General features: G+C 35.7%; 2 protein-coding genes across 5 annotated transcripts; one reads left to right on the top strand and one right to left on the bottom strand.

Annotated features, from left to right (window-relative positions):
• Positions 1-2,015: 2,015 nt before the first annotated feature.
• LOC145225438 (sideroflexin-5-like) lies at positions 2,016-4,840 on the top strand. The gene is made up of 7 exons (XM_080092146.1): positions 2,016-2,389; positions 2,632-2,805; positions 3,487-3,678; positions 3,750-3,906; positions 3,982-4,183; positions 4,253-4,370; positions 4,451-4,840. The coding sequence occupies exons 1-7, from the start codon at positions 2,342-2,344 to the stop codon at positions 4,526-4,528; spliced, it is 969 nt and encodes a 322-aa protein (XP_079948272.1). The 5' UTR covers positions 2,016-2,341; the 3' UTR covers positions 4,529-4,840.
• On the bottom strand, positions 3,951-12,014 carry LOC145225436 (mucolipin-3-like). Of its 4 annotated transcripts, none has more exons than XM_080092140.1 (14): positions 11,596-12,012; positions 11,385-11,529; positions 10,988-11,134; positions 10,717-10,895; positions 10,544-10,645; positions 6,379-6,475; positions 6,108-6,320; positions 5,884-6,048; positions 5,716-5,823; positions 5,387-5,517; positions 5,220-5,328; positions 5,068-5,157; positions 4,863-4,999; positions 3,951-4,799 (listed from the first exon to the last, which is right to left on the bottom strand). In XM_080092140.1, the coding sequence occupies exons 1-14, from the start codon at positions 11,775-11,777 to the stop codon at positions 4,754-4,756; spliced, it is 1,851 nt and encodes a 616-aa protein (XP_079948266.1). In that variant the 5' UTR covers positions 11,778-12,012; the 3' UTR covers positions 3,951-4,753. The 4 variants fall into 4 exon arrangements, with proteins under 4 accessions (XP_079948266.1, XP_079948267.1, XP_079948270.1 ...); XM_080092141.1 differs by having other exon boundaries at positions 5,899-6,048; positions 11,596-12,011; XM_080092144.1 differs by lacking the exon at positions 11,385-11,529 and having other exon boundaries at positions 11,596-11,662.
• Between the last annotated feature and the right edge of the window lie 557 nt (positions 12,015-12,571).

Genomic DNA, 12,571 nt, shown 5'->3' with positions numbered 1-12,571 from the left:
CCGTTGGTCCGATCGGACTTTTCCGCTGTTTCAGTCCGATCGGACGCAATAAGGAATGACTCAGCATTTTTTTCAGTGTTTTCGCGGACCTCCTCGCGAGGAAACGGGATAAATGTCAAATACAATTACTTATACCATGTGACTAGTATGTAGGTTAAGCATACGACCGGGTAGTTGTCTTTCACCCTTCAATACTAACATCAAAGCGTCAACGGCATGTACGAGGATGCAGCAATAAAATCAATTCCTTTGAATGTCAGTGTCCTCTCGAAACCACCGGACCAAACTGCGAATACTATGGTGCCGAGGCTTGCCTCGCCCCAATCCGACTGTGATTGGTGGAGGCGGAGCACAAACTGATCCGCTGCAGGTTGGAGCGTTAGGGGGATTCCAGAGTCCATTGGAGAGACAGATCAGAACAGGAGGTCCCACTAACGTTATAGTGAAGTCGGATTGCATGAGTAAGTAATCGCGTCGTCGGCAGCATATACAGTTTTAACTGGATCATGCACAACCTCCGGTGATGGAGCACTTGGCGATGCACATCCAGTTACACATGTCGGTGAGCCGTAAAAAAATTTCCCACCAAAGTGGGAATGTGGGCCGTGCCTGGAGGTATAGTGCAATACCAGGACAACCCGTGGGCAGGGCGAGGCAAGCCTCGGCACCATACCCCCTGGGTCCGATACAAGGACAAACAGGAACGGCTACAGGCCCACAGCTACAAACAAACGTAAGTGAGTAAGGGTAGCAGACTTACATTGAAAAGTCCACACCCTGTGCCTGAGGCATTATGGAAGCACATTTCGAAAACTATATTAGACGAAAATATACAATAGACACAGCAGTAACGTTAATTGTTAGGAGATGCAGCATATAAGTCAGTGCTTCCCAACCTTTTCCAGCTCACGGCCCACTTTTAAACAATTTTTTTGGCGGACCACTGTTTTAACACATTGTACTTTTGCCTCAAATTTACTTCCTGCCTTTATGAAACCAAACCATATTTGATGTATTCTGGGTCCAAATGAAGCTAACATGAGAGTTCTGGCATCAAGATTTTACAACTAATACAAGTACTGTTGTGATGCGACAATTGCAGTTTATTTACTGTTGTGACGCGACAATCGCAATTGGGGTGTGTAATAAAAGCTTTGTTTAACGTGAAACCTTATTCGGCTTTCATTGTGAGTAATATGTTTGTTTTTATGATAATATAGGTAAACTTGAAAGTATGTTCACACGAACTGTATAACTTTTCAACTTCTATTTTAGTATGATAATACTTTGACAAGTTTCGCGGCCCACGAGAAAGAACGTTTGGAAGCGCTGATATAAGTGACGCAAAAGGATTAGTGTTGCATTTTACTACAAAACTATTGTTGTCGGTTGCTAAATAAACACAAGAAAAAGGCGAAAAAATGTCGATTCGCTAATTGCAGACAGATTAATGCGTTTGCGAATGTACTTTTAGTGATCAAACAATTATAACTTTGTAGAAAGCTTCAGAGCTTCCTATAACAAAGTTCAAGAAATATTCTGTGAAATTAAGTTCTAAAAAACGTGTTGTATTCGAACTGCAAGTTTGGGTTTATTATTATCAATGGTGGGATTCAATTTGTTTGCAGCCATTTCTATCACAAAAGTCATATTTTTCAGGCGGTTCTGTTGCAAAAAGTGCAATGACGGTCCCCAGTAATGCTAACCGGATCGCTGATGGTAGGATCGGTAGCCTGCCCTACATCATGCACGTTTATTCCATTTTATATGTCTTTGTCTATTTTCTTTTAATAAAGTGGTAACATTATTTAAAAAAATTAGGTGCAAGAATTATGTATTTCGAAAAGTAGTACCAGTATTTTGAAAGTCAACCTTTTTTTATTTACGCGCGCAAGAATTGCCAACCGCTTTGTGGTACGCAGCTTTTGTAAAAAAAGATTGCCTCTTATTGCTGCGTCATACTGATTTCTCTTATTGCAGCGGCATTTCTGTCCAAACTGGGAAACTGCAAACGTCATGTAACTTGCTAAATGTTTGTTGATGCTTGTATTTTCTAAAATGGTTTGCAAATATTGAACTTTGAATTCGAAATTTGTGCACGATTAGCAGTAGTTTTTATTTTTAGTCGCATTTAAGGACTGTAATTGAAAAGTTTATTATTCTGAACTCAACACAGTTTCTTATTTTGTGTTTTTTTGTCGTCAGACCTGGGTGCACCATACAAAACTAACGACTACTGGTGAAATACGATTTAAAATTTTTAATTTTTAATGTTTTTATGCTCTCAGTTTAGTTGGAGAGAGAGTTGTGGTTTGCTCCTATCATTACTTAGTTTCAGAAGATGGAATCTGAAAGAAAATTTGTTCTCGGTGGTTCAAAATATGACCAGGTTAGATTAGAGGTTACAATAAACATAATATTTCACACATTGACCTAAGACTGTGTCGACTTACCTAAGACATTGATTACTATGTATCGACTGCATGCTAATTTTATTACATTTAATTTTCACATTGTGCACGTAACATACTATTCTCAGGGACTGTGGGCAAAAAGTATTGGTACATAAGCAACAACAATATTTGTTACTGAATTGCTCTTCAATGCAATTAAAATAAACTCTTTTCTCAGGCAAAATTTTCAGGAAGATTTTTTCATTTTTTGAATGTTATCGACCCAAGAACTTTGTTTACATCTAATAAAAAACTTGAAGAAGCAGTTTTACTCTTGGAGCAATACAAGCTGGGCACTATTCCAACTAACACCACTGATGATGACCTGTGGAGTGCTCAAAAAATTAAACAAGTTTGTCTGCATTTGAATGCCTGTCGTAATTTTCTTTTTTACAAAAATCAATTTACATCCCATAAAATGATTTGTAACATATGTTAGCCTTAATGTTTCAGCAAATTACTTCTCAGTTCGTTAGTGCTAAAGCTGTGATACACCAAAAAGAATGACAACAATGTGGAAAAAGTTGATGATTTGCAGAAGTAACATACAGTCAGATAAGTTCTGTTTTTTCACTTAGTTAGAACACATTAGACCAGTGGTTTTCAACCTGTGGGTCATGGCCAAGACTAAAAATAAAAGGAAATTTTGTGAGGGAGTTGTCAGTTACATCTGGACCGTTGGATGAATAAGTTTGAAAACTAGTGCATTAGACCAAGCCAAATCTGAAAAAAGTCACATTAATTTGGCTGAATTTACTTTGAGCATGTTTGAAGTAACATGAGGCCATGTAATTAAAACGACAGCACATGTTACCATGTTAAATTAAAGACGTGGTCAGTAAGCTAACTTCCAATGCAATCAGAGGCAGATAAGTTTGGTTTTATAATTTAGTTAATCTCATTGCAGAAAAACCTGTATGGTTAAAACTAAACTTACAGTAAAGCTTGTTTATAGTACCTTTGCAATACAAACAACAACAACAATAATTAGGGCATGTGGTGGCATTATGTCAGTTTAACACTATGTTGGTAGGCTATCATCCATCCAGACACCGGGAAGAAAATTCCGATGCCATTTCGAATGTCTGGATTTGTACCTTTTGGCTCTCCAATAGTTGTTGGTCTGCTATTACCAAACCAAACTCTACTCACAACAACATTTTGGCAATGGTTGAATCAAAGTCACAATGCCTGTGTTAACTACTGCAACCGAAATGCCTCACAAGTAAGTGTTACAGCAGCGGCATTGTTTTAGCATTTTGTTACAAAAAACAATACCTGGCGATTTTTTGCTAGAAAACAACAACCCAGGATATTGCTTTGGGATACTTTGGAGCAGTCTCATCTGCAGTTGGCATTGCATTAGGTTTAAACATTCTTTTGAAAAATTCAAAGGGCCTTAATCCTGCTACTCTAAAGCTCATACAAAGGTTTATTCCATTTCCTGCAGTAGGTAAAAGAGGATTAAATATTCTGTCTAAAAAGCAAAATGTTAAATGGTTTAAAATTAAAATTTATTGTTGGCCAGCAACTGCTAGCGTCTGCAACGTTGTTCTCATGAGACACACAGAATTATCCACTGGAATTGAAGTTTGTGATGAAGATGGAAATGTTATTGGGGTGTCAAAGATTGCAGCAAAGAAAGCATTACAAGAAACTGCAGCAACAAGGGCTTTTCTACCAGCACCTATTTTGCTTATACCTCCTATATGTATGTCAATTTTGGAAAGGTATTTTATTTAATAGTTGTACATAAGTCCTAAATATAAATGAAAAATTCTTTGGTTATTTTTTTGCAGAAAGCAGTGGTTTAAAAGATTTCCAAAATTCCATTTGCCAGCACAAGTGTTTTTTGCAACAGCATCGTTTGGTTTAGCTCTGCCCTTGGCAATTGCACTATTTCCACAAATATCTCATGTAAGTGTAATATAAAACAGTTATTGACAATTTTTAAACTAAAATGGAAGATAAAAAAACTAATTGCAATCCATATTCAGATACCGACTTCGCAGTTAGAAGAGGAAATACAAAATAAGTCTTCAAAAGCAACACTTTTTTACAATAAAGGCCTTTAACTTCAATCAAGTGAAATGCTAAACATTTTAGATGTTTATATCAGTGTTTTAACATTCCACTTTACTGCTCTTCGTAAAGGTGCAATTGTTCTATCTGTAGTGTGGGTGCTGTTGTAATAATATTTTATGTTTTTGTGATCACAATGTTGCAGTAATATGTGGCAATTGCACAATTTTGAAGAACACATTTTATGCATAGGTATAAAAACATCTCAGCAGTTTGTTTTATGCAATTAGATGTTCGTCATCACTTTCTCCAATAATGAGAATACTGAAAAAAAAATGAATAAAAAGTCATTGTTAATTGAAAAAGGTCTCAAAAATATATCCTTACTCTGGATGATCGTTGTGGTAGAGACAGCAGCAGCAATAAGTGTCTGCATTTGTGTAACCATCATCTGTTTGGTCTAAACCAGAATTAATAAACTTTTGCAACTCTGTTTGTGGGGGAAAACCATTGGCTTGCCACTCCTATGCATAACAAATAGGTTTTCAATAGAAGTCATATAGAAGTGCTCATGCAAAAAATAGAAACAAACCTTTATTGTCTCATATGTTTCCATGATCACAGCGATAAACAAACTAAGAACAATGTAGATAAAAAGGGATATGAAGGTGTATAAATATATCTGTCAATTTAGATTTGTTAAGATATTAAGTTATATATGGTAGATAAATATATATCACTTACTTGTGAAAATACCCATGGGGTGACCTTTCCATGAGGCATTTCTTCATACGTCATGTACATATCATCACCATTAATGAGGGAAAATAAGGCTTCTGAGGTCACAATTGGGCTGCAATATTTATAGAAATAAACAAATGCAAAAAACAAAACATGTCTGCACAAAATACTTTCGAAACTTGTGATGATAGGGACCTAGGACAACCCATCCACAAAACATGAATCCTAAATAAAGTATAGATGCACATACCATAAAGCGGAGAACATGAGGTAAAGATCGCTTCATGGTAAGAACAAGAATCTGTGGAAACATGTAGTTATTAGCATGACACAGCCTAACTTACAGTTACAGTTTATGAGTTGGATTATAGATGCATGTGAATTCTAGTTGTAACACCACTTGATTATTGAATATTTTGTTTTTACTGGAAATACAAATAGGCAAATTTTCAATCTTAACCAGATAAATGCGAAATAATTGACCTGAACATGCACTTACATTGTATTGGTGAAAATAACCAACATATCGCAAAACTCCAATCCATACACAAAGGCATCCCAAACCAAGAAATAAACTACAAGCATTGTAATCCAATACACCCACCCACTAAAAATAGAGACATGTTAATAACAAACAACAAAAGTAGAATAATCAATTGTATCATACTTCACATGAAAGTACCTGAAAATCATTTACAATTTTGGAGATAGATCCAGCAATTGTTAACACATCGCTGACAACTATCAAAAAATACCAGCCATTAAAAAATTCTGTCCTTTCCCACCAATCCAACTTTTTGTTGTTTTTCACAAAATAAAAACGTTGGAAAGACTAAAAATAAAATAAACATTATCACCAGCCCACAAACCCAACTGAATTAAAAACATTACCCAGCGTAGTCTTTGTGCTCGCCAAATCGATCTACAGCACAGTAAAATTGATATTACACATATCACAACGATAGCACAATCGAACACAAAAACAGCAACCACACGTCCAGTAAACCATTCATGGTGAATTTTATTGTCACATTCAACTCTGCTGAAAGTTGTGTTCAAGGATCGAGTTACCTTTCCACTGTGAAATGTATTGTCAAACAAAATCTAAAAAAAAATATTGCTACTTTTTTTGTTTGACTGCATAATCAGAAAAAGTACTCACAGTTGTTGCAACTTTAAAACATTCTGGAAGCTCTGGGTTTCGTGGTGATACTAGCAATGCAGTTTTTACAGCAAAAAGAAGTTTCACCGTTATAATCCTGTGAACAAAGAATAGAAACATACCTATCCTACACATTGCCCATTCATATGTTCAATGTAATAAATGTTTACTTATTACCCATATACACCATTTTCTAAACTTACAACAAATATTTATTAATACTTAACTACGATTTGATCCCTATCTTTACGATACATTTTAAAACAGGATTGCTTCTGCAATCAGAAACAAATGGGTCCCACATGCATGTAGATTTAATGGGATCCCCCTAGGGAAACTAGTGAGCCTTATGTTGACACATGCACAAAAACATGATTTCTAAAAAGTCTTCTAAACTAGAAGGGCGGCTTAGCACATATTGCCCTTGCATATACACTATAACCTATTTTAAAACATAAATATATACCCTACATTTATTTTATATCGGGTGTCCCATATTAGCCACTGTCTTTTATAACCTTAGTTGTTTCTGCAGGCAGAAACTCATGGGTCCCCACCAGACATGGGGTCGAATGCAAATTTCCTATGCTTATTTTGTATTGGGTCCCATATTAGTCACCGTCTTTTATAACTTTAGTCGTTTCTGCAGGCAAAAACTCATGGGTCCCCACACATGCAAAGTTGAAAATAATGCAATTCAAGAGATAACCATGAGAAAGTCGGGTGTTTTAAGGTAAAATTCAGTGATCGGCACTGGGCTTAAATAATAATGCTATGTAGAATACAAACTATAAAATTAGATTCACCCCAGATATTGTTTGAAGTATGTCCTATTTAACGTTTTAAAAAACTGACCCATTTTAGGGGGCTAGTAGGGTAACTAATTGGGTTCGACACACAAATTAAAAAATATATAAAAACCACAAGGACTCAATCAATAGTACTGCAAAATTTCAGCCCAATCCGCCAATGTTTAAAATTTCGACCACTAGATGTGTTTTGAGCAACAACCGTTAATGTTTCTGACGTCATAGGGCTGTTAACAAGCCCCTAACTGCCATGGCTCAAAAACGACCACCAGGCAACCCACCAACGAGCAACATACAACTGGTTGCCCTTGCGCCAAAGAAATCTTTCGTTTGTGTTGCGCAGTAACATACAAATACGTTTTACACTTTAGGGCAGGGGTTCTTAACCAGGGGTGCACGCACCCCCAAGGGATGCGAGAACTGTTCCTAGGGGGTGCGGGGATGCTGAATCATTAAGGTTGGTTAGGTCTATTCTATTTAAGCAATTACAGAAGGGGGAGCGAAAATTGGTTGGTGATTTAAAAGGGGGTGCGAAAATTGGTTGGTTAGTTGAAAGGGGTGCAGCAAGGAACAAAAGGTTAAGAACCACTGCTTTAGGGGCTTGTGGGGTAAATGTTAGGACTACAGGGTTGAACACAACAATCGACACCTATAAATGGCATACTTTTCAAGAAATCCAAATTTCAGCCAATTCTGACACTGTTTAAAAACTCACCCATTTTAGAGGGCTAGCGGGGTAAATAATGGGGTTATCAACAAAAACAAAGTGGGATGCACATCTACATAACTATATCTACCATCTGTGTAAATTTCAGCCAAATCCATCAAACATTTGATGGAAAAACGAGTTGGAAAATCTTTGGGAAGAAAAAACAAAAACAAAAAAACAATTCGAGTAAAATCAATATGTGTCCCCTTCAGGGAAGGGGACCCATAATTATCTGAAAAGTTAATGACAATTTAGTTCAACCCTTCACTGGGTTGGAGCTTTTGGTCAGGGCTGTAAACTGAGTTATTACAACTTCATAAACAACATCACACCAGAAGCATCAGTGTAACTTTTTTCCCAACCACAACTCTCAGTTATGTCTAGGTCATTTTTCAGAAAGGGGCATATCGAAATTGAATTGTATGAGATCTTTGAACATCAACTTTAGGAAATCCCTCCCCCTAATTTTTTTTCCAGATCTGAACCTAACCCAACTTTTTTTCCATGCCTGTTCTGCAGTCTGGGAGCCAAAAAAAGCGTGGCTTAGCACATTTTGCCATTGCACATACACTATAACATATTTTGAAACATTAATATATACCCTACATTTATTTTATATCGGGTGTCCCATATTAGCCACTGTCTTTTATAACCTTAGTTGTTTCTGCAGGCAGAAACTCATGGGTCCCCACCAGACATGGGGTCGAATGCACGCGACCTGTTTTTCGAATACTTTACGAATACCTGCATGACTGTATTCAAATGCATGAATACTTTAGTAATTTTTAAGTGAGAGCAATTCGAATAAAACCAGCTAAGTATTTGTATTCATGACTTGTTGACCCAAATACAACAACATGTAATTCAAATACTATTTGAATAAACCCAAGCATGTATTTGTATTCATAAATACTTACACACTTTTTAAAGTCCAGCAATTCGAATTGTATTCGAATAGTGCGAGTCTAGCGTTCGTATTCAAGAATTGTTGAAGTGGCAGCAATTCGAATTGTATTTAAATAAAACATGTCAAGTATTTGTATCCATGAATAGTTGACCCAAATACAACGACATGTAATTACAATACTATTCGAATAAACTCCAAGCGTGTATTCGTATTCATAAATACTTATATACTTTTTAAAATGTATCAATTCGAATTACCAGTTTCAGTTATGTGTATTCACGAATTGTTTGGTCGTTGTAAGAAGCAAACAATTCGGGTATTTGTAGTTGCGGTTAGAAGGTATTCAAACCAAAAGTAGCATTTGGGTTTATGCATTGCAAATTTATCGGTAAAAATGTAAACCAACGAGCTTTGTTTTGCCACATTAGCTTGACTGATTTAAATCTCTGTTGTATAAATTTCCCCTAATTTACATGAGATATTTGCTTCCAAAACACGCTTCACCTGTCTAATGTGCTGAGCAACTTAATGTTGCAAGCTTTGTAACACAATTGCATTTATGTAACATCACAATTGAAGTGTCTGGTTACTTTTTTATAACAATTGGTTTCATAAGTACCATGTATATTTGTGAGGAACCCATAACTTACACTCAGATTTATATTATGACTAAAAATGTTTATTTTGTTAGTAATTATTAACTAGTAAACTTTGAATCAGCCTAAATGTCAATGTTCACTGTTAAGCTAACAACACACTACGATGGATCAACACATGATTAAGAAAATTTAAACATTGTAAAATTATATTGCAATGATGAGGGGTTAGTTAAATAGAACAAGTGATCTGATGTTTAACGCTTTACTCAATACACGCAATTCAACTTTAGTTAAATAATTTGCCGGTATTAGCAAGATAACCACAATGACCTGGTTTTTACAGACTCATGCAATGTAAAGATATAAAACAAAAAAATCTCAAACAACAATCACTTAACCTACAATCTGGATGGAAGACGGTTCAAGGTAAGCCATTGGTTTGCAACTTGTGGGTATTTACCCCCAAAATGGTATTTTTAATTTTTGGAGGTAATTCTCACTTTCTAGACTAATGGACGGAGAAAATGTGTTCCCACACATTCTGGGTTCTTAATTACACATAATATAAAATTAACAGATTGAGATTTGGTGCTGTGGAGTCAAACACGATCCATGTACTTCTAATTTTATCATGTTATATGAGTAAAAAAATATACATTTAATTTAAATCAGACATTTTTTCAAATTATCCATTTTAGGGAACCAGATTGTTGCGATTATAAGGTGAAACACAACAAATAACATTTCAAAATAGTATACTGTACAAAGTTTTAAATTCCATTCAAATAGTGGGGGTATAGGGTATCTTCAAACCAAATCTCTTTTAATCCAGACATTGTCAAAAAAGTTTACCCTTTACCCATATTATATTTACCAATGTACTATACACATCATTTCATCTACACATATGATTGTTTTTGCAAGCAAAAACGAATGGGTGCCCCCATGCGTGACCCACAATTATGCAGGATGATTTGTGGACACAACCTGACACCAGGGCAGAAAATGCAACATACACAACAAAAAGACTCAATCATAAAGCTGCCAACAAAGTATAGTAATATGTAATTCTCTAAATAAAAAGGGACCCAATGACAAGAAAGACTGTACTTTAATGATTAGAATGTAACAAAAAACTTACCCTTCATAATACATATCAAACATAGTTCCATTCTTTAATGGAATTGAATTGCTTATATTGTTAACATCCTTTTCAGACCATGGCTTCAGAAAGGTGCAGAAGCTAACCCATGAAAAAACAAACAAACAACATTTTCTTTAAACATTACATTACAACAATAATACATTATATACCTGTTCTGAAATTTGCTGTCGAATTCAAATGAAAAATTTTTCAAATTAATGTCTCTGTATTGTTTCAAGCAGAAACATAAATTGTGGTGTTGAACACTGTTATTATACACACAGCCTTCATTCTTGTCCACTTTTGCATAACCATAAACACCCAATGAACTATTCTTCAACTTCTCATACTAAAAAGATTGTTTTTTCCATTACCCCCCAAATTTTGTAACATCAGAAGTAAAAAGCACGTAAGTACTGTAAAATCATGTCATTCTCTAACCTGTTGCCTTATGTGGTATATTTGACTTGAGAGTTCTTCCACAGTAAAAATTTCAGAATTTGGTGGCATAACAATCTTTTTTAGGCCTTCAATGTTATCATTCATGAAACTGACAACATGCTGATTTGACTGCCCAAAAATAATCAGCTGTAACAAAAATAAACAGAAGACTAAAATTTATAAAGACAAGTTGTGAACGATTTTATTGAATTTATGCTGTTTAATTTTGATTACATTTGTTGTTTACTCATTTGTGAAAATGTTTAATAAAATTAGGGGAAGTTATATCATTCTGTTTTTAGTTGCTGGTTGCACAGTAAGTGATAAACCAGGCATTCAGCATTGGAAATAAAATATTATTTGTTAACAGTTAACACACAGCAAGTGCCTATTGTACCTGAACTGTAATCATGGCAATTTTGAATATTTGAATTGCCAATTTGTATGGTTTGCGCTTTCTTGCACGGTATTTGTCACACGGATTTAGAAAAAAATATTTCAGCTCTTTTCGAAGTCTAGCTTCTGGATTGCAACAGTTTGTTCTATATATACATTTAAAAAGTATAAATGTATGTCAAAACGAAAAACCAATCTGTGTTCAAACTTACCTCTGTTGTGCTAAAGAAACATTGCTTGAATTCCTTCTCCACATTTTTATTCTTTGTTTAATATTGCCAAATGAGCAACAAAGACTCCGCAATAAGTTGCAGTGGCAGTTGACTTCACAGGAATTATAAAATTCATCTGAGCTTCCATTTATTGCATTGTGACTACATGTGCACGCCTGCATTGCATCTAATGCTAATCGTGTTCCACGAACAATTAATAATTTTGGGTGAAATCCGTGGTAGAAACATAAAAACTGGAAAAACCCAACACAGCTGTGTGGATCGACATCCGAGTAGAACCAAGAACGACCTAATTACACCCCAACCGCGCGACCAGCTATTTCTTTGAATACAGTGTCAAATTCTTTTGAGCGCAGCTGCCAGCAGTTATTGTGTTGTCAATTGTCACGCGACTTGCAACAAACAGTGACGTCACAAAACCATTCATTTGAGACCAAAAAGTTCCCGTCAAAAGTTACATTTTTACAAAACAGTCGCATATTGCCGCGACTATAGTCATGTCGTTTAGAAGATTTTTGCCCCAAAACAATCAACGTTTGATTCACCCTTTTCTCTGGGGTATACAGGGATGGGTTAATTATTAGGTAAAGGGTAAAGCATGTACTCGGGTCTGGGTTAATTTTTAGTGGTGTCCCAGCACTTAAATGTAGGCTACCCCCAAGTTGGGTCCAGTTGATACTCCGTTGATCGTCTTTATGAATATCTGTAACAATCCAGCAATAATTTCAGCTGGTTCGCTCGTCACCAACCTTTTTTTCCTTAAATGTATACTAGCTGTTGTGTATGAGGTTGCGAAAAAAGTTATTGAGGTAAAGGGGGCGCAATCGAGTTTTGAAAAGGAAACCTGGCTATATATAAGTAAGTGTTCCATGGTTCAGCAATAGGCTACGCGTTGCGTATGTTTTTAAGTGTGTGGTTCCGCTTAAATGCACCATACTGGCTTCGCGGCAATTTC

Source organism: Phallusia mammillata, chromosome 4, assembly GCF_965637545.1.
Source record: "Phallusia mammillata chromosome 4, kaPhaMamm4.hap1.1, whole genome shotgun sequence".
Classification (NCBI taxonomy): domain Eukaryota; kingdom Metazoa; phylum Chordata; class Ascidiacea; order Phlebobranchia; family Ascidiidae; genus Phallusia; species Phallusia mammillata.
The sequence above is the reverse complement of the archived record's forward strand: the minus strand, read 5'-3'. Positions and strand labels throughout refer to the sequence as shown.